The 26,281-nt window shown below is 41.6% G+C and overlaps 1 protein-coding gene across 2 annotated transcripts in view; it reads right to left on the reverse strand.

Moving 5' to 3' along the window:
- Window positions 1-3,647: 3,647 nt before the first annotated feature.
- The window catches only part of Cltrn (collectrin, amino acid transport regulator), a 28,406-nt gene continuing 5,772 nt past the window's right edge, over window positions 3,648-26,281 (reverse strand). Inside the window, exons 3-6 of one of the 2 annotated variants that reach the window (XM_059251362.1) lie at window positions 25,488-25,573; window positions 15,597-15,710; window positions 12,563-12,757; window positions 3,648-4,201 (exon numbers count right to left, since the gene is read on the reverse strand). In XM_059251362.1, the coding sequence (XP_059107345.1) occupies window positions 4,045-4,201; window positions 12,563-12,757; window positions 15,597-15,710; window positions 25,488-25,573 (552 nt within the window). In that variant the 3' untranslated portion in view covers window positions 3,648-4,044. Of the gene's footprint in view, window positions 4,202-12,562; window positions 12,758-15,596; window positions 15,711-25,487; window positions 25,574-26,281 lie in introns of those variants that run through there. The other variant, XM_059251363.1, reaches the window with a different exon arrangement.

A 26,281-nucleotide genomic window follows, 5' to 3' on the forward strand; every position in this document is an offset into this window, starting at 1 on the left:
TTTCAGCACCAGATGAACGGGGGAAAAAAAGAAAGAAAAAGGAGGATATGACTGCTCCTAGGTATGGTGGAGGAGAAGGTTTATTGTAGAAATGAGGGAGAGCTTAGCCAGAGGCAGGCACATCTGGGAGAGTCCAGAATGAACATAACCCTGAACCAGGCCATGTGAGGAGAAGAGGAGGGAAGAGGGGACAGGAGCCACTGACCAAGAGAGGTGGCCTGGGCTAAGAGACTGGCATAGCCAAAATGGCTGAGTTATATAGGGACCAGAGGAGCTAGGGGTAGAGAAGCCTGCCCCAATATCTGGGCTGGAAAGTTCAGGATAGAGGTTGGGGTATGCCAGCCAGGAGGGCCCTGTAACAAGTGGAGACTGAAGGATGCTGGGAGAACCTGGACAGGTCTGTTTGGATATGTTAATGAGCACCTCAGTTAGCCATTTGTCCCAGGTTTGTTACTTACCTAGGAATGATAGCAAATGTTTCCAGTTCACAATATTCATATCTGAAACATGGTAATTATTCTAAATGCATAAACTCCCTGTCCCCTGACCCGTGTGTGTTGTGTGTGGGTGTGGGTGGATGTGTTTTGCTGTGGAAGAAGCCCAGAACCTCACAGCTCCTACACGGTAGGCAAGCACTGTACCACTGAGGTACACTCTAGCCTCAGTGTTGGTTTTCGGGGCTCTCTTTTTCTGGTTTCATCGAGGAGTTTCTGCTAAAGACCTAGAGGGTGAAAAACAGCTCCATTTCCACCTGCTTTACAACATCTGGTTACCAGGACATAGCACCTCACAATGGTTTCCGTCATGGCACATTACATGATCAATTATATTCCAAACGAGGAGTGTGGTTGATGATTGACCCCTCTCTTACCCAGAGTGTTTGTCCAAGGCAGGAGGCCTAAGCTCCATTTTGCTGCTACAGTGATTGTCAAGGTTACCGCACATTTCTGTTAGCATAAAAAAAAATTCCTCAAACAAGGAGTTTAGTGGAGCAGACCTTTCCCAGTGCGAGGAAACCCTCCCTGTTAGGATAAACAGTAAAGAAAATGAGCTAGTGACCAAATGAGCTCATCTCATACCTTCAAAATAAAAGCCATAACTGATATTAGTGTTACTTAATCTTTTTCTATAACTAAGACATTTTCCTAATAGCTGTCCTATAACATTTTAAATACATATGTATTCTGTACATGTTATATTTTATAATCTTTTGGAGGGCCACGAACCATTCTAATATCTCAAATTTCACCTCCCCCAATTAAAAACAATATGTACCTTGTTGGGAATGCATGTCTTGGATTCTGCTTGGTAACACACACTGAGTAAATTCAGATGATGTTTCACTGTTGAAGACTTCTCTATATAAAGTCACGTTAGAGTGCTCCTAGCACGTACAGCTCAGGAGGGTGTAAGATACAAAATCTTCTTTAGGGGGCTGGAGAAATGGCTCCGCATGAAGAGCACTGGCTGCTCTTCCGAGAATCTGGTTTCATTCTCAGCAGCCACAATTTTCTATAACTCTGGTTCTGACCTGACATCCTCCTCTGGCCTCCTTGGGTACTGAACACAAGTGGAGCACGGTCATGCAGGCAAAACACCCATACACATAAGATGTAAACAAAGCTCTAAAAACTTAAATAAAATAAAACTATAATTGTTCTTTGGTAAGTCATGTCTTGCTAACCAAAAGATCAAATCTCATTCTTCTCATAGCATCTGAGAGCAGAGGGCTGGGGAGGTAGATCAGTGGTGTGGTGCTTGCCTAGTATATACAAGGCCCTGGGTTCAATTCCTAGTACCACATTTAAAAAAAAAAAAAGAAGTTGTTGAGCCCAGAATAATTATTAGCAGAGTGCAGAGAGGGAGGCAGAGAAGGAGGAGGGTTGATGAGTGGGAATCAAGTGATAGCTGGATAGTGTGGGAGACCAGCTCCTACATTTATTTACCCCAGGGACTCTTGAAGAGTGAGGGATAAGACATCTAGATAGAAATATAGAGGAGAGAGACAGACAGAAACATAGGATAGCCTCGGGTGGGCCTGAATCCTTATCCACCAGCCCCTTCTGTTTCTTCTAAAGGGCTTTTAAAGGAATGCCAAGGGCTGGAGCAAAAGACCACCCCCCAGCACAGCCAAGTGCAGACTATCCCAGACACCTGGTGACCATGTATGTGGTCAAGCCATCCCCTAATACAGTCCTGCTGTGTAAAGCAAGCTCAGCTCTAACTAGGAAGCTTTTGTGGGCTCCCACAGGATAGGAGCATAAGTTCAGGTACACCATTGCACAATAGGGAGAATACAGATAATGACACGTGTTGTGTATTCTAAAAACCTGGAAGAAAAGATTTTGAATGTTTTTACCATGAAGAAATGTTTGAGAAGATAGGTTTGTAAAATCTGAGTTAAACATTACATAGTTGTACACAGATAGCAAAACAACAAGGTAAGGCTGAGTGTTCTGATGCACACCTTTAATCCCAGAACTCTGAAAGCAGAGGTAGATGAACCTCTGTGAGTTTGAGGCCAGCATGGTCTACACAGTGAGTTATAAGCCATTCAGAATTACACAGTGAGATTCTGCCTCAAAAGAATCGTGCTGTATTATAATGTATTATTATGAATATGCTGTAGATATATATTGCCAGGCATATATTGTACATGTATAAATATATGCAATCTGGTCTAGTAGATGATTTTGTGGGTAAGGCTGCTTGCTGCAAACCCAGATAAACTGAATTCAATCTCTGGAGCCCATAAGATAGGAGGGAATGATTCCCCAAAAATTGTCCCCTGACCTCCAAATACCACATATATATCATGACACATGTGGGCATGTGTGTGCGCGCGCGCACACACACACACACACACACACAAATACATTACGCACATTAAAATAAATGTTAAAAATTAACAATATACAATTATGTTTTCTGTATAAGTTTAAAAGTTAGTTTACATTAAAAAAAACTCATGTCTGAAAACTAAAAAATGTCTACAAGACTCATAATTGAGAATGAGAGACATTGAAGGCTTCTATGACAACCTCACCCCCTGCCAAAAAGAAACAGTAATTCCCAAATAAATAAAAATATTATATTGAAAAAAGATTTTTAAAAAATGGAAAAAAGATAAAAGTGTGAAGAAAAAAGTGTCTGTCAAGGATGTATACAGAACCAGGCATGGTGGTGCATGCCTTTGATCACAGCACTCGGGAGGCAGAGGCAGGCAGATCTCTGTGAGTTCGAGGCCAGCCTGGTCTACAAAGTGAGTTCCAGGAAAGGCACAAAGCTACACAGAGAAACCCTGTCTCAAAAATAAAACAAACACAAAACCAAAACAAAACAAACAAATAAAAAGGATGTACACAAATAAAACCAACATATATTTCCCAGGCTGTAGATCAAATTAACTATAACTAATAAAGTTAGACTCACTATGTTCCATGGTGTGAAAACAAGTCTCAAAGCAGAGTCAGTCACATAATCAAAATGAGATGCTCAGTGCTTTATTAAATTAGCATAGATAGGACTTGTACAAATTGCAAACAGTCAACAACAAATAGATCTGCTTGCCCTACTAAAAACTGATATGCAGAAAATATACAAGCAGCTGTTGGTGGGAGGACAGAATGAATTCAATTTTTATCCATTCCATGTTTACTTTTTCTCACTTCATCATATGCAGAGTAATATAAACAATATTCAAAAAAGACCCATTTTCAATTATTTCTAGGCTGTTATTATATTAGAGCTATTCTCTACTGGAAAAACTGATTTTTTTCTTAGGTCTTCAAACTGTGAAATGTATTTATAGCCCTGACTTTATTTTTAGAAATGCTCAAATCACTAACTGCAAACATATATGACTACACTTTCACACTCAGTTATCAGGGAAAAGTTCTAGAATATTTTGAGAACTCAACACCTTATGATATCAGTGGTCTTTGTGGGTATAATTCGTTGTCTACCATATTCAAGCATATTAAAAATTTCTTACAAAAAAAAAGAGTGGTGAAACCAAATAAGTGTGCCAAGCAACTATCACTCTCAGAGAGGTGTGAGGCGCTCATCCTCTGTCGAGAAGCCATCATTAATGTGCCCTTCCTTTGTGTCCAAAGGATCACAGGGGATGCCGTTTTCAATTGTGATTATGTTTTCGCACTTGTCTTCTGCATCATCCACTCCAGGCGGTCCTTTGTTTTTCCTAAAAACACATAAAAAAAGTGAGTGGGATCTAGGATGAGAAAGCTTTGGCTGATAATGGTCTTGTTTACAAATGTGAGAACAGAAAGGGGCACAGGAAACTAAGAATGCTGAAATAATTGAGGGTGTGCACTTTCGAGAACCGTAACAGTTGATAAAGTAAAAAGACTACCAAGATAAGAACTCTGCATTAATGATATAAACATACTAATTAGAACAAGTAGTCTTATTTAAAACACTAGAATAAATTTATAGAAATAGGTAGATTAATGTATGTATACACATATGAATTCATTTTCACATAACCATACAGACAAGTTGCACAAAGGAACTTGAAGAAATATATGGTGCATTGGCAAGTTTTAAAAAATTAGCTCTGAGCAAACTTTGTAACAAATAGAATTTCAAGCAGCAATAAATTCCTCTCATGGAATTTGACAGAGTAATGTTTCATAAATGCTGAGTGAAACTCAAATTAATGCCATATTAGAATGCCAATTCACCTAACTTTGAAGAAAAAAAAATTGCTACAAACTAACTTTACTCATTACCAAACAGTGTGTTAATTGGTAAGTCAGGGTTTGGAATTCATGAAACACTTTGCTAATTACATTAGAGCTCACATCGGCAACTCCACGTCATTCCAGTTCTACATGCCAGAGTTAAGTGTTGGATTTTCTGATGTTCTGATATTCCCAATTCAGATCCTTAATGTTTCTTCAGCGTATGGAAAGCTGTAAAACTGGAGGCTTGAGATACTGCTCAACAGTTAAGAGAACTGCTGCTCTTACAGAGGAGCTGGGTTGGGTTTCCAGCACCCACGTGGCAGTTCACAACAACCTATAGCTCCAGTTCTATGGAATCTGATGCCCTCTTTTTGCCCCCATGAGCACCAGACATGCACACACAATACACATACATATATGCAGGCAAAAACACTCATACACATAAGATAAAAATGAAGGCCAGGCGGTGGTGGCGCACGCCTTTAATCCCAGCACTCAGGAGGCAGAGGCAGGAGGATCTCTGTGAGTTCGAGGCCAGCCTGGGCTACCAAGTGAGTTCCAGGAAAGGCGCAAAGCTACACAGAGAAACCCTGTCTCGAAAAACCAAAAAAAAAAAAAAAAAAGATAAAAATGAAAACGTTTTTTAGAATAAGAAGCTATAATAAGCTTTTCCTGCAGTTTGTGAAAGACTAAGACTAGCTGCTTGTGCTAGTGGGAAGAGAAGTTGGTGCCTCCAGGTTGCCTGGAAGAAGGGTTCCTCAAGGCTTTTCTCACGTTAGAGTTGGTACACCAATCTTGGAGGCATCATGAAGGCATGATGTGAGTGGCTTGAGACACCAGTTTTGCCAGCAGGATTCTCTTGTAGCAGGAATCTGTTGACCTTCAAAGAGTCAGATCTAAAGGGATCACCTGGCTAGGATGTTGAAAAGTACTGTGATTATCATGAGGGACTCCCCACAATGGTGAGAGAAACTCTGGTGAGTCTCTGACAATAAGGAGGTGGTGAAGATTCCTTGATGATGATCAAGATGGGATTTCTTGAAAAGCCCTACAGGAGGGTCAACTTAAATGTGTTTTAAGGAATATTAGGTACACAAAAGGGGGAAGAAGAGAAATCTCTTCTTCACAGAAGAATTCTAGCTAATAAAGAAAGGGTAATGGAATGCCACCACTGCTATAATAATCGATTCTGCTGAGGCTCGTCAATGGAAACTAAACAGTTGATTAAGTGATGATTGGATACACATAGTCTCAAAATATCCTCATAATCAATGTATGAGATACAAAAGACACTTGTATTTTGCCGAAGGTTAAGTCTGTTGAACACTACCCATAGTTAGACAAACTGACAAGTGCCTTCAGATGAATACTGAGAAGATCCAAAATGTTGTTTTTTTGTATTCTAGCCCCCCTAAATTTTTCCATCTGAAACTCATAATCAGAAAAAGACAAATTTAAAGATATTTTATAAAAATAATTGTCATGGACTCACTCAAAGGTAGGCATTTGAACTCAGGGGATAGACAAATCATCCCTGTATCCATCCAGTGTAGAAAAATAACTGAGTGGATAGATAGCAAAGTATTAGATGGATGGATGGATGGATGGATGGATGGATGATTGAACAAACAAATGGATGAGTAGATGCACAAACTAACGTTGTAGACAGAGCTATGCAAATATTAATCCAATGTAGATGCTGAATGTTGTTAGTCCAAATCCCCCTAAAATCATTCTTTGGGTTTGGGGTGAATAACAACTTTCTACAACACTAAATATTAAACAGTCAAAGTTTACTCTGAATTATATGAGTCCATATGACAAAAATCTTGCCAGCATGGTGGTTCACATCATTAAATATCAGTACTCAAGAGGCAGAGACAAAGGATATCTATGAATTCAAGGCCAGCCTGGACTACATACTGAGGTTGAGGTCAGCCTGGGCCTACATCTTGTTTAGTGTGACCTTAGGTCCAGTTGTTCAGAGTCTTGGTGCTGCTGGGCTTCATAAACTGCGGTGTCAGGAACTTGCTACTTGGTAGACATGATAAGAAGCTCAAAGGTTATCTGACAATTTTACAACACTCTGTCACATTTCATAGTGTGTGCCATAATAAACTGATTCAGTGCCCATGAGTTGCTCTTACTAAAGATAATAAAACTTAACTGTCTTTCTGGATTATTCTGATTTGATGTTTTGCTAAAAACATGAGTTCTTTTCCCCGGAAAATAGAATTGAATATTAGTGACTTCCACTGCCCCTGCAACATCAGATGATCCTTGAAAGGTATTAGAAAAAAAACTATGATAAAACTACCTTCTAGGAGCTTTGAAAGTGGTTATCCCCTATAAATTCAGGGAGAAGAGGGTCAAAAAAGATGACACAAGAACTCTCAGGAGGCCCTCAAGGCTACAATGTGTCACGGACCAGAACATGCTCTGTTCTGAGATAAAGAAGTAAAAGCCAGAAAGTATTCATGTCTCTCTTCAAACAAAATAGGGCCCAAGAGCTGAGTCCCAAGAATGGCCAGGAAAACAGCAAAAGATCGACTAAATACATCTTTAAACAGGACAGAACTAATTATTGGCATGCCTAGTGAGCCATCTAAATTATGTCTCAGGGAAATGTCATTGTTACTGGGATGACTTAGTTGATATTGCAGTATGGTGAGGTCAACAGGCTTTGGGATTAAGCTTCTCTGGCAACTTTCTAATCATGTGCACAGTAGGCAAGTTCTTTAGTATTAGTCAACACCAGGAATAATAATGGTGCTAAGAATCTCCTTCATGGCATGAGTCACACTAGATACCTTCTATGCAGGAATTTTATTTAATTCTTACTACAACCTAGTACAGATTTTCTTATTATTCTTGTTTTTTTTAGGTGAGGAGAACTGGGTTTCAAATGTATGTACTAACTTTTCTTTTAGAATGGAACATGATCCATGAAAGGAGCTGGTGGAGAACTCTATTTTAGATGAACTGGGCTCTATCCAAAACTCACTAATTACTACTGCACGTGTATTTTTTATTTCTTTATTGATCAGTCATTCTATGATAGGAGCTTTCGTACACATCACAGAAGACATGAACACAGATAATGCAGATGGGCCCTGCCTACAAGGCAATAATTTGTCTTGTTCTTAGTAATGCAGCAAGGCCAAGGACTTAAGACATAGAACCCGAGCTAATGTTCACACCCAAGCAGAGTCATTACTAAAGTTGCTTGGTTTGTTTCTAGTTGCTCTTCTTTTCCTGTAAGCTCAGTAGCAAATCAGAGTGTATTTGGATTTCTATAAATCCTCCTTCTTGTAAAAAGCTGTAATCTTCTCAATAGTTTCAGATATTACAATTTCACATTCAAGCTGGGCTTTGGTGGTGCACACCTTTAATCCTAACAGAGGCAGGCAGATCTCTGTGAGTCCAAGGCCAGCCTGCTCTACAGAGTGAGTTCCAGGACAGCCAGAGCTACATAGTGAAACCCTGTCTCAAATAAATAAATAAATAAATAAATAAATAAATAAATAAATAAACAAACAAACAAACAATTTCACATTCTTATCAACTGTATTACAAATAAAAGTGTAAATCAAATGAGAAATTTCCATGCTAATTGTTTTCCCTTGCTGTGTTTAGAAATGCACATATCTAAGAGGGCCTCAGAAGGCCCCACTCCCTCCCGGGGGATTTGCACACAGTTAAGGGTTGCTAGGGGAGGGAGAAATAATTTCCTCAATGCTGTAGCCATTGGTGAGTTGCTGGTGCTCCTGTAAATAACCCGTCACCCATACTCCTGTAAGCAACGCCAGTGAAACTCGTTGGGTTACCATCCCCCACACAAAAAAAGGCATCAAAGCAAAGGGAGAACTAGTTGTAAGATATTAGATCCTTATTTTAGGTGGGAAAATTGGGACATATGGAAATTAGGTAACTTGATCAAGTTTGCATACGTAAGTGACACAGCTAGTAGTTTACCTAGTTTGAACTCTAGCCCACCCAACCCAGCAGTACTGAATGGTCAGCATAACGCTGTCATTAACAAAACTAACAGAAAGATTAAAGCATTGCTTGAGACATTTCCTCAATAGTAAGTCTAAGTGTGCATCCATCTTGGATGACTTTAGCATGCCTCTCCATGGAAGCAGAATGGGAGCTTAAATGACCACATAGTCCCTTCAGGTCTTCTCAGTTTATGATTTTAGAACACAAGTGTGTTCATTACTATTTAACATGCATGGGTTTATTAAACGTTTATTTTTAAAAAAAATGCTTTTACTACATTTTAGTGGGGGGGGGGGAGTGTGGGTGTGGGTGTGGGTGCGTGCCGTGGCATGAGTGTGGAGGTCAGAGGACAACTTGCAGGAGTCTGTTCTCTTCTTCGGCCATGTGGGTCCCAGGGATCAAACTCAGGACATTTAGCTTTACCTGCTCAGTCTTCTCTGCTGGCCCAAGCTGAACATTTCATTAGCTTTCTTCCTCAAGGCTGAAAAAACAAGCCCTACCTTTTCTATGATTAGAACAAGTTTTCAGATCAGACAAGGTCACCCATACCTGTAATCTCAGTTTATGGGAGGTAAAAACAGGATGATCGGTTCAAGGTCATCCTCTGCTATATTACTTCTAGACCAGCCTGGGCTACATGAGAGCCTGCCTCAAGAAAATGTACAGGCTTTCCCCACTTCAAACCATACCCTTTCCTCATCTTTGAAGCAGTATTTTGCCAGAGAAAAATCATCCCAGGTAGTATCAAACAAACAATTTCCCTCAGGAGGTCATCATAATTGTTCTGACTGTATCTGACAATTGTTGATGCTTTCCAGGTTTACACAAAAGATTTGTCCATTTTTCCGGTTGGGATGTGAAGTGAATTTGTGAAGGCAGTGTTGTAACAACAGCTCACTTTTCCCAGGCAACAGATTATGATGCTACGCAGCCAATTATTATATTACTGCAGAATCTGTTTGGAAGGAAATAGCTGATCCCATCACAAACTAGCTGAAAGACAAGCAAATGGCAAGATAATAAAATAATAGTAACAGCTAACACTTGCTGAGCCCTCGATGTATGCCAGGTACCACTTTGAGCACTCTCCTGTACTAAAGTCTTTTATCCTATCAAGTTAATTATTTCCAGCACACTTAGCTTATCGGTTGAGAAAAGGTAGCTACAAGCAGCCAGCAAAAGTATATTTAACCAGAATGACTCTGGGACCACAAAGCCATATTCTCCTCCCAAACTCAGTTTCTCTGCCTCTTTGTTTGTACTTGCATATAGATAATGGGTTCGCTGTGAGAGCATAATCTAAGGGATCAATACTTTGAACCTAAGCAGTTTATCTCCTGAATCCATTCTTTTAACTCCTATGTTATATCCTCCTAGTAAGGAAATTGAGAACCAAGCAAATGACGTCAATTTGCAAAGGTTTCAAATCATTTGATACCACAGAAGTATACCATCTCAGAATGAACACAAAACTATAAAGTACTAAACATCGATTCTCAAATTGCAAGAGAATGTGTCTTGATATTCTAAAACCCAAAAACAAATGCATGCCCCATAGTAAGGAAGTTGGCATTTCATGTCATGATCACCCAGAAAAATCAAGCAAGTACCACTTGATTCTAATCTTTGGGCACTGTTTAAAGCATAGACATACATAACATTTGTACCATAGTGTTTCTTTTATCATTTGTGGGGAAAATGGAAATACTTGAAACTGAAAATGCTTCTGTTAGTAACTATAGGGAAACACAAAGGAAAAGTAGTAAATATGGGGAGAGGCATTTTATTCAACACAAACTTGATCAAACACACCCTACATGTCCCAGCTGTATATCAATCCTTTCGAAAACCTGTCATTTTAGAATGTATGTCCCTACGAGGCCCACTTCACAGAATTTTTGTCTCTGTATTAGAAAGGAAGGATTAGACAGGTTTTGACAGGTTTAGTGAAGAATTGAGAATGGGGGCTGGAGAGATGTCTCAGCTTTTAAGAACGTGTACTGCTTGAACAGGGGACTGGAGTTTGATACCCAGCACCGCATCAGGTGGTTCACTACCACTTATAACGCCAGCTTCAGGGGGAGCTAACATTTCTGGACTCTTCAGGCTTCTGCACTCTTGAGCACACACACACACACACACACACACAATTTACAATCATAAAAATATTTTTAAGTCGAGGAAGTTCCATCTTCCTCTCTGAATTAGAGATACTTATAACCAAAAATACATTTTCCTTTCATCATGTTGAGAAATTCCACAGCCTTTCCTTGATGCTACATCAGTAACTGTCACTGATCTGAAATTCTGTTTTGAAGCAATATCCATAACTTAGACATTATAGCTTGTCTTACTGAATGCAAGAAAATGAACTCAAGAAGTGGGACCCTATATGTAAGCTGGTAAATTGAACATTTGAAAATTAATAAATTAGAACAACCTGGATGATATCAAAATGTATCTCCTTCAAATACTCTAATTTAGTGACTCTGAGTCAGTCACAGAAACTGTACTTTAAACAAATGTTCCAAGTCATTCTGATTCAGGGAGTTGGTTCAAAAGCCACAAGCAACAGGATTCTTTACAAAAACACACACAAGGGTCCCATATCCATTAGTAGAAGAGAAGGCTGGCACAGCCAGAACATCTGGAACAGTTTAGACTACAGGCCCTGGGCCAACAAAGGTAGGGAGTCCTTGAAACATCTGTGCAACTATGGGCATTTGCACTCGGATTACTACCAAAAGACGAACTCTGCCTACCCAAAAATTGTGCTTTTCTGTGTGTACCCAGCTTACAGATTTACATCCCAGAATTTCACACTGAGAGGATAAGCTCACTTAAGGATTTGCCTTTATCAGGTTTGCCTGTGGATATTCATGTCTGCGACGACTGTTTTGATTATTAATTCATGTGGAAAGGCTCAGCACACTCCGGTCAGCACCATTCCTCAGGCAGGTGGTTCTGGGCTGTATAAGAAAGATAGCTACTGGGCAGTGGTGGCGCACGCCTTTCATCCCAGTACTTAGGAAGCAGAGGCAGGCGGATCTCTGCGATTTTGAAGCCAGCCTGGTCTACAGAGTGAATTCTAGGACAGCCAAGGCTACACAAATAAACCTTGACTCAGAAAAAAAAAAAGCTAGTTAAGCATGAGCCTTTGAAAGAGGCAGAGTATGAGCCAGCAAGCAACATTCCTCCGTGGTTCCTGCCTGTGAGTTCCTGCTCTGACTTCTTTCAATGACGGACTATAATCTGAAAGAAGAAATAAACCCTTTCCCCCTCTATGTTGCTTTTGGTCAGTGTTCTATCCTTAGCAACAGAAAGGAAACTAGAACACAGATATTAAACTCAAGTCTGGATACAAGACAGTCAGTCATACAGCATACAAGAGAGGAAAACCAGTGGGGTGGCTTATTGGGTAAAAGTGCTTGTTACGCTTGATGACCTGAGTTTGATCCCTGAGGCCCATGTATAGGGGTAAGGAGAAAACTGACTGCATAAAGTTGTCCTCTCTCTCTCTCTCTCTCTCTCTCTCTCTCTCTCTCTCTCTCTCTCTCTCTCACACACACACACACACACACACACACACACACACACACACACACGAGAGAGAGAGACAGACAGACAGACAGACAGAGAAATATCCAATAGTAAAGAAGATAGAATGGAATAAAGGAAGTTAGTGATGGAAGGAGTCTCATTAAATAAGAGACATTGCAGTCTAAAAACATCAAAAGATAAAATTATGATAGTTCTTTTGTAAGTGATGACTTTGTAAGTTTTAGACATTACTTTGAAACAGTCATAAGAAAACACAAAAAGAGTCCTTGGAGCACTCCCTCTAAACATCATACCTTCGTCGTTGCCGTATTCCTGATAGGACCAGTAGTGCGATTGCCACTATGACAATGCAAAATATCACACCAAATACAATAATCCAGACGGGCACAGACGGATCCGTGGGGGGTGCAAGAGTGGAGGGGATTTTTAAAAATTCCAGAGTATGATCATCCAAAAAGAAGGCGCTATTGATCCGGTTCCTATTCATTCTAAAAGGCAATAATAATTTTAAAAAACAAATGAAGTAAGACAGAAATAAAAACATTAGAAACAAAGTACAGGCCCATCTCTCCACTGATATAATCCATGACCTTGGAGCTCTGCACACACACCCCCTCAAGTTTACTTCTTGAGAGATATCACCTAGATTTGAATGAATAACAGAACTCTATTTAAGGTGGCTTACATAAATACCAGACATTTCTTTATATTAAACTATTTTTAAAATGCTCCTGTATGACTAAACACAATGGCCATTTGGCAGTCCAAAAGTCTAAAGGCATATGAAGGCAAATGTGTTTGTTTTCCTAGGGGAAGGTAAATCTACATATTGAGTGCACTAACAGTCAGGTTGGTAGTGAAGATTTCTTTAGCTGAAAAAAAAAGGTTCATTTCTATCTGGAATTTGCAAAACTAGTTGAAGAGAGTTCTTGGAGCCATTTTATTTATTTATTTATTTTGTTTGTTTGTTTAATGTGTGTGGCAGGGAGGCTGAGTGTATTTATGTGCACCACATGTATGCAGGAGACCTCAGAGATCAGATGAGGGCATCAGATTCCCTGGAACTGGAGTTATAAATGCTTCTGATCTGCTATATGAGATTTCGGAACCACATTCGGGTCCTCTGCAAAAACATTAAGTGCTTTTAACCACTGAGCCATCTCTCCAACCCCTTGGAGATATGTTATGGCCTTTACTGAATGTTCCTTTTACACAAGCAAACTTCATCTATACTTAAGAGTATCCCTGACAAATAGAAAACAGAACATGAGACTTGAGTGAGATAAAATTTCTCAATAGCTGCATTTTTGTTGTTATTATTTTGCTTTGAGACAGGGTCTCATTATACAGCCCTTGCTGGCCCAGAGCTCACTATGGTCACTATAGACCATGCTGGCATTGAACTCACAGAGATCCATCTGCCTCTACATCCCCAGTGCTAGGATTAAAGACATGTGCCATCAAGCCCAGCTCTAATAGCTGTTTTGTTTTGTTAAGTGTAAGGAAATGGGAAGACAAACTGTAATAATTGTATATATCCCCATATATTGAATAAAACATAATTTCAACACATCAATATTTGGTTGATTTTGATTTTGTTTAATACAATTTGATATTTGGTGTGTTTTTCACATTTTGTTCACCCCATTTTGGACTAGCTATAATTCAAATGCTTGGTAGGCATATTTAGCTGACAGCTTCAGGACAGGGCAATCCTGGACTAAAGCAGTGGCTTGAGAATCTCTGCAGATCCACAGCAGGCCATCCGGAAAGATCTCCATCAGAAACTATGCTGAGGGCTGAGGATGTCACTCAGTGATACATCACCACTTAGTATGTGCAAAGCTGAGTTCCAACCCAACACCACAGAAACTCACAAATCTATGCTCTGCCATGGCCATTCATAGATATGAAAGAGAACTCCAGTAGCAAAGTGGCAATTTAAATGTAATTTTAGCAAACAATAGAATGCTTCCTTTTTTAATAATCTAATTTTTTAAAATCTTGGTGTGTGTTGAAAGAGAGAGAGAGAGAGAGAGAATGTGTGTGTGTTTCGGATGTGAGTGTCTCAGGTGCACCCGGAGGTTATTGAGAACAACCTCTGATGTTAGTCCTCACCATCTTCTTTGAAACAGGGTCACTTGGTTGTTTGCCACAAGAATTGCCAGGCCAGCTGCCCCATGAGCTTCCCTAGATTCCCTTGCGTCTGCCTCCCATCTTGATAGAGGAACCCTAGCATGACTGACATGGGCCACTGTGCTGGTTTTATGGTTATATTTGATTCTGGAGATCCAAATTCAGGTACTCTTGCTTCATGGCAAGTGCTTTATTTGCTGAACCATCTCCCCAACTCTCGTAATCCAATCTTGATTAAGTATGAGAATGCAAACTTTTTCCCAAAATAATGAACATCATTGCTAAGCTATGACCGGAAGGAAAGTGAAGTTTCTCCGCACCCTCACTCCATCTCCCTGCTTGATTAACCCTTTGCTGTTATCTTGGTCCACACCAGGAACATACTCTGTCACCTGTCAGGTAGATTGGAAGTTGTAGTCAGGTACAAATAATATCACCGCCACCACTGGAAATATTCCCTAGGGATCAGATACCTTGGATCTTTTACAGCCAAGACCTGGGATGAATTAGTCCAGTCTTCACAATAGAGCTATAACAGACATTTTAGAACTGGTTGTTCATGTCCACACCTCATTCCATACATGTGACTACTCTAGGACAGATTTTTAAATTACCATAAAGATGGCAACAAGTAGAATGAATGATTTTAGTATGTCATATGCATGTATAAAATGTACAGTGAAACACATTACTTTGTACAATTAATATATGCTAATAAGGATTAAGTCAATTTTTAAAAATCACTAGAGATATGATAGCAACATATTTGGGTTTGGCTCTTCACTCTTTCTTAGTTAAGATTTAGACAAGACTTTCTAAATCATGGCACAATTGACATTTGAGGTCAAGTAATTTTTTGAGGGAGGTGCTGTCCTGTACATAGCAGGGTGCATAGCAACATTCCTAGCTTCTGCCTGCTTAGTATGGGTGGTGCCTCCTTCTCCTCCAGTTGTGACAAGAAAAATGTGTCCAAACATTGCCAACCATTTGTTTCCTTGGAGGCAAATTGCTACTGGATGAAAATTACTCATATACACTAATCTCTGATGAAAATGAACTGGATGGAACACTCGATGCTTTAATCAATGCATCATGTATGGAGTGGAGTGATAGTTCTTCAGTATATATGAAAACAGTTTAGCTCATCAGTGAGTTGATGGATCAGTAGACAGTATATGTGGAGATGATTACCTTATGGCTGACTGTACTTCAGCTGCAGGAAGAGTACGATTTTTGGAAGGGTCTGTGACAACAAACCAGAATGATACCCTCTGGGTTACGTTGCAAAGCAGGACATGGGAAATTCTGCAGAGATGGGGGAAATATGTTACAAGAATATCATCACAAATAGCAGGAAACTATTCACATTCTGATGTAATTAACATTTCATGAGGGATCTTAGATGTGTGTGAGAAGTCATTTCTACCATTGGAAAGAATGTCTTAAGAAGATAAAATTTCACCAGGCGGTGGTGGTGCATTCCTTTGATCCCAGCAGGAGGCAGAGGTAGGTGGATATCTGAGTTCAAGAACAGAATGAATTCCAGGACAGCTAGGGCTACACAGAGAGGCCCTGTCTCAGAAAAGAAGAAGGAGAAGAAGAAGAAGAAGAAGAAGAAGAGGAGGAGGAGGAGGAGGAGGAGGAGGAGGAGGAGGAGGAGGAGGAAGAGGAAGAAGAAGAAAGAAGAAGAAATTTCACTTTCTGAATGGATTTAAAGAAGCACATGCCTAGTACTGCAAATCTGGCCAAGAACCCACGGCTAGGGAGCTCACAAGCCCCAGGGGTGAAGCTACTATTATTATTTTGCTAAATGGACACAGTACCAACTGCTCTCTAAATTTGTGTCCATATACCCGTAGATGAGTGCAGCTCTCAGACCTCACCAGAGAAGTTTCTTTGGGCAATGGATGGCTGTTGATGCAGAAACTCACAATTGATGAAACTACAGAGAATAAATGCCAGTGGAAGGCCTAGCCACAAGTGGGGACATCTATATCACCTTCAACCCAGGGCTCAGTGACTATAGAGGAAGAGGGGACAGAAAGACTGCAAGAGCCAGAGGTAAGGGAGGACATGTGGACATGGCAGGACTACTGTACTCATGCACAAGATTGAGCCAATCACCCTTCTAGCACAGAGCAGGGAGGAGCTCACACCCCTAACTGAAGAGCTATTGACAAGTTGATGGCTTTGGGGGGGGGTCAGTTTTCTTTAAGGCCTTGGTAAGTTGATTACACCGCAGTGGGGGTCTTCACACCCATGAGTGTACAGGCTACACAGACTGGACTCGGATTTTTTTTTTTTTTTTTTTTTTTTGGTTTTTGAGACAGGGTTTCTCTGTGTAGCTTTGGAGCCTTTCCTGGAACTCACTCTGTAGACCAGGCTGGCCTCGAACTCACAGAGATCTGCCTGACTCTGCCTCCTGAGTGCTGGGATTAAAGGTGTGTGCCACCACCGCCCAGGTTAGAGGAAGGATTCTGTGAGACACTAAGCTGAAGGGTTGGGGGCTAAGGGCAGAGGTTCAAAGTGGACCCTTTGCCAGTCAAAGAGCAGTGGCCTGGTATCAGCTAGCTCAGGTATGACCTATGCAGGTCCTAACAGTATAGGGTTATTTGTGGCCTTTATAAGCTAAGCCAATAGTTCTCAACATGTGGATTGTGACCTCTTTGGGGGTTTGAATGACCCTTTCTGGTCACATATCAGATATCCTGCAACCAGATATTCACATTACTACTCATAGCAGTAGCAAAACCACAGTTACAAAGTAGCAACAAAAATAATGTTATGGTTGGGGGGGGGGTCACCACAACATGAGGAACTGTATTAAAGAGTCACAGCATTAGGAAGGTTGAGAACCACTGATCTAAACAGAAGCAGCCCTTCATAACATTGTGTCTGTGGTCATGGACCTGGCCAGTCAGATAGGCAGAGGGTCTCTGGCCTCCTTCGTGTTTTGCTTGTGCCCTAAGCCCAACCAACCAAGTTCCTCCTGTCCTGTGTGCTTTGCTGGCCAAGTCCTCAGATGTGGGGAGGGAGACTACCCTCTCAAAAGCTCCCAAACCACCCACCTCCCTCCTGAGATGGGCAACTGAGTAGGCACCTGCTCAGGCACCTGGACACAAAGCCAGGTGGGCAGAGGGTCTTGCAGTGGCACTTTGTCAGAAAGCAGGGACCACCGCCCCCCCCAGGCCCAGATGTGACTTCTGCGATCAGGACCTCTGATTCAAGGTCCACTTGCCCCAGCTTCACAGAGCACTCAGAAAGCCACCCCCTCTGCTCCAAGTCCGAGCCATGGGCCCCCGAGGCTGCAGCTTCACCAGAGCACCGATCGTGCTTGCCTTATGAGAAGGAAGCAGAGCCCCAAGACCAGGCCATCTGCCTTCACTCCTGTCACCAGAAACAGAGGGGCCTGACCTTTCCTGCCGAGGCTGAGGCTTCTGTACAGAAACCCTGCTTCAGGACAAACATCTCTGGGAGCCCTTCTTTCAGCCTTTACTCGGCTGTCCACCCAGCTGCACATCCAGGATACCTTCTTCTCAGAGCTTCTGCTGGACCGCTAAAAGCAGATTCAGTGTTGCTAGGGGCCTGGAGTCCTAAAGAGGGCCACTGTTCCCTGAGCACACCCACCCCAGTAGGTGTGCTCCTCGGCCTAAGAGAGAGTTACTGTCCTGTCTCTTCACACTCAAGGCCCCAGCCCTCGTATCCTACTGACCCTTTCCTAACTCTCGGGTTGATGGGTCTCACAGGTAACCTTCCCTTGCCCCGAGGAGCCCACTGTGGAGATTTGCTGGTATCAAAACCTTACCTTTTCCCCACCAACCCACTCCTTCCACCTGCCTGAGACCGAACACCCAGTGTGCCCACTTTGTGGAATTAAGTGTTTGTTCTTCTAGAGTAATGAGAGTTTAATTATACTCGAGTTTATCATCTTTTTTGAGATTATCATTTCTTTCTCTTCAGGACACACCATGGTTTATGCTGGTGGCACTGTTGAGGCTTGGGGCCAGATTATATATTATACCTTCTGGGAAGCAGCATCCTTGGGCTCTCAAGCAGTAGGCGACAGTAGTGACAAGCAACAGTGTCCCCAGGCATTTCAATAATCATTGGGGTAAGAAGTAAAAAACAAATAGATAGATAATAAATAGATAGTTGTAAATAGATAGGTGATAGATAGATAGATAGATAGATAGATAGATAGATAGATAGATAGATAGATAGAAGCCCTGGCTGAGAACCACAAACCAATTCTGACCTCTACTGGCAAGAAACTGTCAAGCTTAGTATTCTAAAATATGAGGCTCTATATAATAAGTAACGAAGATACAAGTATGACCAAAATGAAGTAAGGTGTCCTTGCTAAAAAAAAAAAAATATTTCAGCCGGGTGGTGGTGGCGCATGCCTTTAATCCCAGCACTCGGGAGGCAGAGGCAGGCGGATCTCTGTGAGTTCGAGGCCAGCCTGGTCTACAGAGTGAGTTCCAGGAAAGGCTCCAAAGCTACACAGAGAAACCCTGTCTTGAAAAAACAAAAACAAAAACAAAAATATATTTCTACTTTAGGGAGGTGAAGAGTAAGGAAATGAAGTTCTACCTTTTCTTTACTTTTTTTTTTTGCAGGCTGTATTAGGTTGGGGATAATTTCTGTTATTTGGCCTCACCAATAATCAAAACATGTAAATGGTTTAAATGAGCTACATTAAATTTTTCAAATTGCTAAACATTTTTAAAAGATGTGTTTAAATTTTATTTATGTGTCTCTATGAATGTATGTATGCACCTGTGAACAGGTTCCTTTGAAGGCCAAAAGATGGTGTCCTGGAACTGGAGTTTCAGGCGCTTGTGAGCTGCTGGGAAAATGAATTCAGGTCCTCTGGAAGAGTGGAAAATGCTCATAACTGCTGACCCATCTCTCCAGCCCCCTCCCCAAATTCAAATTTAAATAATGCCAAGGACTGGCAAGAAATGAAATCCCAAGAAGCCAATGGGTCAAGCCACTCGGGGTCATTAATTGGAAGTATTTTCTAGATGACAGAAATTCTTCCCTGTGCACACACAATAAACAGGGACACTGATGAGGACACTCTTCGTAGCACTCTTTACTGAAGCAGAGAATTGGAACAATGGAGATGTCTATCAATAAAGAGGAATGGATAAAATAAATGTGACATGTGCTATCAAAGGAATATTATCCCATATACTACTAGAAAGAAAGAACTCAGCACAATCAAGCCAGATAATTCTGTTATGGGGAAAGGGTGCACATTCTCTTAGCAACAAATTTGGTCTCTACTCAGCCTCCAGTTTTGATGATCAAAAATGTTTCCAGATACTGCAAAACAACCTCTGAAGGCCAAAATAATCACTTGGTAGAAACCACTGCAGTAAGAACTGCATATTTTTAACAAAAGGATAGGGGTTAGAGAAAAGGTTCAGTGGTTAAGGGCTCTTGCAGCTCTTCCAAAGACCTGGAGATCAGTTCCGAGTCTACATCAGGCATCTGATAGCCACCTACGACTCCAACTCCAAGGAATATGGCGCCCTCTTCTGGCCACTGAGAGTACACACACATACAGATAAATAAAAATAAATCTTTTTTTTTTTTTTTTAAGATGCAGTGGTGGTGCATGCCTTCTTTAATCCCAGCACTTGAGAGACAGAGGCAGGTGGATCTCTGAGTTTGAGGCCAGCCTAGTCTACAGAGTGAGTTCCAGGAAAGCCAGGACTAACTTGTTATGTTTATGTTCTGCTCCTGTAACCCCACCTATTTTGCCCATCAAATCCCCATTTGGAAATCCCCTACCCCTGACCTATAACAGCCTTGTCTTCCTCACATCCAATGCTGACCTCTGGAACCCCACCTTGGGGGGAGGCAGCCCGTGTATGTGAATTTATTTTTTAAAAAAAAAAAAGCTTGCTTTAATTAATTTGGCCATGATGATTTGGGTCAATGGCCTTTCTCCTCCCATCTTTCTCCTCCCATGCATATCCTGGTGCCCGTGGAGGGCAGAAGAGGGCATCCGATACCCTGGAACTGGAGTTATGGACAGTTGTGAATCACCATGTGGGTGCTGGGAACTGCACCGTGGTCCTCTACAAGATCAGTAAGTGCTCTTAACCACTGAGTCATGTCTCCAGCCCTTGACTAATGATTTTTATCGGTGAATTATATTAACATCTACATGAACGGCTTCTTCTTCTTCTTCTTCTTCTTCTTCTTCTTTTTTTTTTTTTTTTTTTTTTGGTTTTTCGAGACAGGGTTTCTCTGTGTAGCTTTGCGCCTTTTCCTGGAACTCACTTGGTAGCCCAGGCTGGCCTCGAACTCACAGAGATCCGCCTGGCTCTGCCTCCCGAGGGCTGGGATTAAAGGCGTGCGCCACCGCCGCCTGGCTATGAATGGCTTCTTTCAGCAACTCACTAAAAAGAAGCCACAAATGTTCTCTCTGTCTCCTTAAATGTATGAGACACTGGCCTGAAAGCAATTCTCTGCAAATTGGCTCCATAGCTACTTCTCACCAATGAGGCCAAACAGAGCCGACGGGTGGTAAGAATTTAGGCTCTTGTTTCTGAAAGTCAAGACTAAAAGAGAGCTGGGCTGCAAGCACGAGACAGGTAATCCCCTTACCTTTCCGTGGATACAAGAACACATTGTTCCTTTTTAGGTCACAAGACTTATCCTTGCAGAGTTAAGTAGAGCAAGAAATTCATTACAAGCTCTATGCTACTTAGAAAGAGAAAGCAATGCCTGCACCAGACTTCTACCTATACTGCTAAAAGTGAGAGATTATCCTAGGAGCCTTGTTTATGTAATATGTAGTCAAATGTCCGTTTGCCTGAAAACTAAACTTCTAACTAGATTATAGTTGCCTTGAAAACAACTTAGAACACACTTTGGAATTCCTGTTGCAGTAAATCTGGCTTAATGATATTGGAAACAGAGGCAGAACCTGTGCCTCAGTCAAGCCCAAACACCTCTCCTTAATAAACCAGTTAATTAAAAGCGGAAAGCAGAAAGAGGATTTAGTTAACATGGCCATACTGGAAAAGAGACAAAGAGATCCAGGGAAACCCCAAAGTTCATCTTGGGGGCCCTAAAGTGAGACCAAAGTTTAAATAGAGGGTCAAGGATATGCACATCTAACAGTCTCTGTCAAGGTGTGGTCCTGTCTATTCTTGGCCCAGCCTTGTCTGGGCTTCAGTCTCATCCTCTAAGGTGGTCTGACAAATAGTTAAATCTGTGTGAAATCTCTTTCCAGAAGACAAGTTCCCCTCGGCTGGTGCCTTTTCCTTCTCCCAACATGAGATTCCTATGGAAATTCCCATTCCTTTTCCTTTTTTGTTTTTGGTTTTGGTTTTGGTTTGGTTTGGTTTTTCGGGACAGTGTTTCTCTGTGTAGCCCTAGCTATCCTAGAACTCTCTCTCTAGACCAGGCTAGCCTTGAACTCACAGAAATTCTCCTGCCTCTGCCTCCTGGGAATGATGGAATCCCACCACCACCCACAGCCAAAAATTCCCATTTCTTGAGTGTGGGGACATTTTTTTCGATAGTCAGGTAGTCAAATTGAGAGGCACAGGTTATCTCTTGAGACTATCATTATCTCTGTTAGACCTATTACAAGTTCACAGCAGGCTTTCAGGACAAAACACTTTTGTGGCTACCACTACAACAATGCGCTTCCTTAGGCTGACCCCACAGGCCAAATGAAGAAAAATGTGTCCTTTGGCCTTCACAGAAAAACCTTCATTGGTGTAGTTTTACACCTTGGGAAATTTACGATGAGCAATGAAACTTCTTTATAGCCTGGGTGTCTGTTGAAAACTGAATTACCTTTCAAATAAACTAGATCTGATATGCACAAACCACCGTAATGTCCCAGGTTCTAAAGGAAAACTTTCTGAAGGCAAATTCCTCAGATCCTGAAATGTTGCATAGCTCATCACTTTTGCCCAAGAACAGAAGTGTTTGGTTGAACAAAGTCATGAACCAGATGAAATGTAGGCACGTGGGGGAAGTCACGGTGCCAGGACACAGTAAAGTACAGAACTTGCTGACGAGGAGAGTTAGTAAACAAGAGACACTCAACTTAGCACTGTGAGATGGTAAGAGCTTTCTTTGCTTTTGAACTTCTGCAATGCGATCACCTTGTTTTCATTCAGATCTATTTTTATTTTTAATTGCGTGTGTGTGCCTCTGTCTGTGTGATTGTTGCTCACAGGTGTGCAGGTGCCCCCACAGAGTCCAGAAGAGAGCATCAGATCCTCTAGAGCAGGAGTTAAGGAAGTTGTGGGCTGCCCTATGTGGGCGCTGGGAACTGAATTGATGTATTCTGCAAGAACAGTATATACTTTCACTGCTGGGCCCTCTATCCATCTCCCTTACTTTTATTTTTAAAAATTGTAGCCGGGCGGTGGTGGCGCACGCCTTTAATCCCAGCACTCGGGAGGCAGAGCCAGGCGAATCTCTGTGAGTTCGAGGCCAGCCTGGGCTACCAAGTGAGTTCCAGGAGAGGCGCAAAGCTACACAGAGAAACCTTGTCTCGAAAAACCAAAAAAAAAAAAAATTGTAATGCTAGGGGAAATGGGAGGGAGGTAATGATGGATGGATATGATCAAAATACAGTGTATAAATGTGTGAAATTTTCAAAGAATAAATTTAAAATGTCATTAAATATATTTTCTTTATAATTTGATAAAGCATGAAGAGAATTTAGGGCAAAATTTTGTTTTTCTATACACTTTCTTTTTTAAAAAACCTTTTGTGACTGTATCATTTTCAAGCACACATGTGTGGGAATTGGGGAGCTAGCTTAGTTGTTAAAGTGCCTGCCACACGATGGTGAGAACCTGAGTTCAGGTCTCCAGCACCTATGGCAAAGTCTGATGGCATATGTCTGTAACTCTAGTGCCGGGAGAACGGAATAGGCAGAGACACAAGTGGATCTTGGAGCATGCTGGCCAGTCTAGCCAATCCTTGGGCTCCAGGCTCAGTGAGAGGTCCTGTGTCAAGAGAGGAAGATACCTGACCCCAGATTCCACACACATGTACACACTGAGACAGGGTTTCACTATGTAGTCCTGGTTGACCTGGAACTCCTTATATAGACCAGGCTGGCCTCAAACTCACAGAGACCGTCTGCCTCTGCCTTTGGAATACTGGGATTAAAGGTGTGTGTCATTATGCTCAGCTTTCTTTTCTTTTTTTATACTCACATCAGATATTGGAAACCTGAGAGAAGTCAATTGATAGGAATCCTCTTCTCCAGGTTCTGATTTACTGCAGAAGTTGTAATCTTTAGTGAAGCAGTTGAGGGATGAGGATAAAAGGACTAGTTGGAGGCTATTTAATCCCCAGACAAATCTTCTTCCTAATCTTAAAAAGTTCTGAAATAAAGTCAGAAGGGGATGGTGCATGCCTGTAATTCCAGTACTCAGGAGACTGGGAGAGAAGGATCAGGAGTTCAAGACCATCTTCAGTTACATAATGAATTCAAGGCCAGCCTGAACCATATGAGACCCTGTCTAAAAATAACAACAACAAAAATCCTGAAATGAAATAAGCTAACCATAACTGTCTTTGGTAGTGCTGAACTGCAACAGGTGAAATCACATGCTTGGGCAATACATAAGCTACTTAGCAGGCTCTAAAATGTGCCTTCCAATCTAAATGCTCCTTCATTGCACACAGCAGACACAGCCTGACAGTTCTACTAGGAAGCTGCACCAGGGAAGCCCGGTGGAAGCAGACAGGGCGAGCTTGCTCCCAGAGCAATGAGAGCCCATGCTCAGATACTCCATCCAGCTCACCAGTCACTTCGCCTCTCAGCTGGAGACAACTGAGGCAGGGAGCAGAGAGCCACTGGGAGTGGTAACCTAATCCCAAAGAGAAAAGGGAAGAAGCACTATAAAGAGAAACAGTTCCTCCAGAAGAACAGGGAAACAAGTGTAAAACTATGAAAACTGCCCAGGCAGGGTGGTAAGCACCTTTAGTCCCAGAGAGCCAGGGCAGACAGATAGATCTCTGTGAGTTCCAGGCTAGCTTGGTCTACCTACATAGCTACACGGACATAGGACAGCCAGGGCTATATCATGAGACACTGTCTCAAAAAAAAAAACTCTATTAATAGTTTATACTAAGTATTTTGAAGAAAATTAACAAGATATTCTGATATATACCAATGTGGGGATAGTCTATCCATGTTTAGATTACTTTTTAAAGGAGAATAGTTTTCTTTGATATTACCTAGCTCTCTGCAAGAAAAATTATATGTGTACACTAGAAATGTATAAAGCTTATGCCAGCCGGGCGGTGGTGGCGCACGCCTTTAATCCCAGCACTCGGGAGGCAGAGCCAGGCGGATCTCTGTGAGTTCGAGGCCAGCCTGGGCTACCAAGTGAGTCCCAGGAAAGGCGCAAAGCTACACAGAGAAACCCTGTCTCGAAAAACCAAAAAAAAAAAAAAAAGCTTATGCCATAAAGACATACAACTAGAATTTTGGTCATGGTCATTGATAGTCAGATCACCTGTTGAACAAAGGGAATGTGACATAAACTACAAGCTGTGCTCCATTGCAAAAAGTTCTTTTAAATGTTCCATAAAAATGCAAGTCCCAGGCTGGGTGTGGCATCTCATGCCTCTTACCCCAATACTTGGATGGCTGAGGAAGAAGGATTGCCACAAGTTCCATACCGGCCCAGGCTCCACAGCAAGTTCCAGGCCAAGCAAGATTACATGAAAAGTCTTGAAGCAAAGCAAGGGCTGGAGAAATGGTTCAGTGGGTTAAAGACGCTTGCCGCCAAACCTGAGGTTCTGAACCCACACAGTAGAAGGAGAGAATCCACTCCCACAAGATGTCCTCTGGCTTCCACTTGCATGCCATGATGCACACACACACAAAAAAAAATAGATAGATAGATAGATAGGTAGATAGATAGATAGATAGATAGATCGATAGATAGATAGATAATGAAGAAATAAAAGAAATACTGGTCCCTTAAATCTGGGGGTTACTAAGTTATTTTCAAGGTGGAAATTTGAAATAATGCATTATCTCAAACTTCAGATGTCATGCTGCTGTTGGCTTACTCTGTTGTTTCTCTGTTGGGAACTTTTCTCATGGAGAATGCCACCATTGCTCTGAAGAGATATTCTTCATCTGTGTCCCAGACATACTGAAAGAAAAAGGGGGGAAAAGTGTACGTGAATAGGGTGGAGAACAAACTGCCCATTTGGTGGTGTGTCACATCACCCTCCTTCTTGTTTTCTTTCTCTCCCCCCTCCATATATTTCTCATGCACTGGAGATCATGGCAACTCACATTCTTGGACATTCTACAATTCCAAGTTTGGTGTGTTTTCCCTTGTGCTCTTTTCTTGACCCTACAATGCCACTAATCTATCGACAAACTTGATATTTCTACAACTCATCCTGGTATATCATGAGAACATTGTTAGGATTTGGGTTCATACTGAGATGGAAGAACTCTTTTATCAGTACTGATCTTGCCCTCTTATGATGGTAAAGAAGGGACTGTAGGTAAAACTAGATGACCCTAAACAACAGCAGACAATGTATCCCCCGGTTTACCTTCTCTAGACAAGAAAGATATATTCTTTTTTCCTAAATGCCTTCATAATGTCTGTATACCTTGTATTCTTTTTAAATTTTTAATTTAATTTTATTTGTGTGGGTGCATGTGTGGTGTATGTGTATGTATGTTTGTGTTTGTGTACACATGTATGCAGGTACACTTGCCCATACATGCAAATAAGGCCAGAGGTTGTAGGTGTTGAGCGTCTTCCTTTATTGCTCTCCACATTTTTTGTTTGTTTTTAGACAAAGTCTCGATATGTAGCCCTGGCTGGCCTGGAACTAGACGT

The sequence above is a fragment of the Peromyscus eremicus genome, chromosome X, assembly GCF_949786415.1.
Source record: "Peromyscus eremicus chromosome X, PerEre_H2_v1, whole genome shotgun sequence".
NCBI classification, from domain to species: Eukaryota; Metazoa; Chordata; class Mammalia; order Rodentia; family Cricetidae; genus Peromyscus; species Peromyscus eremicus.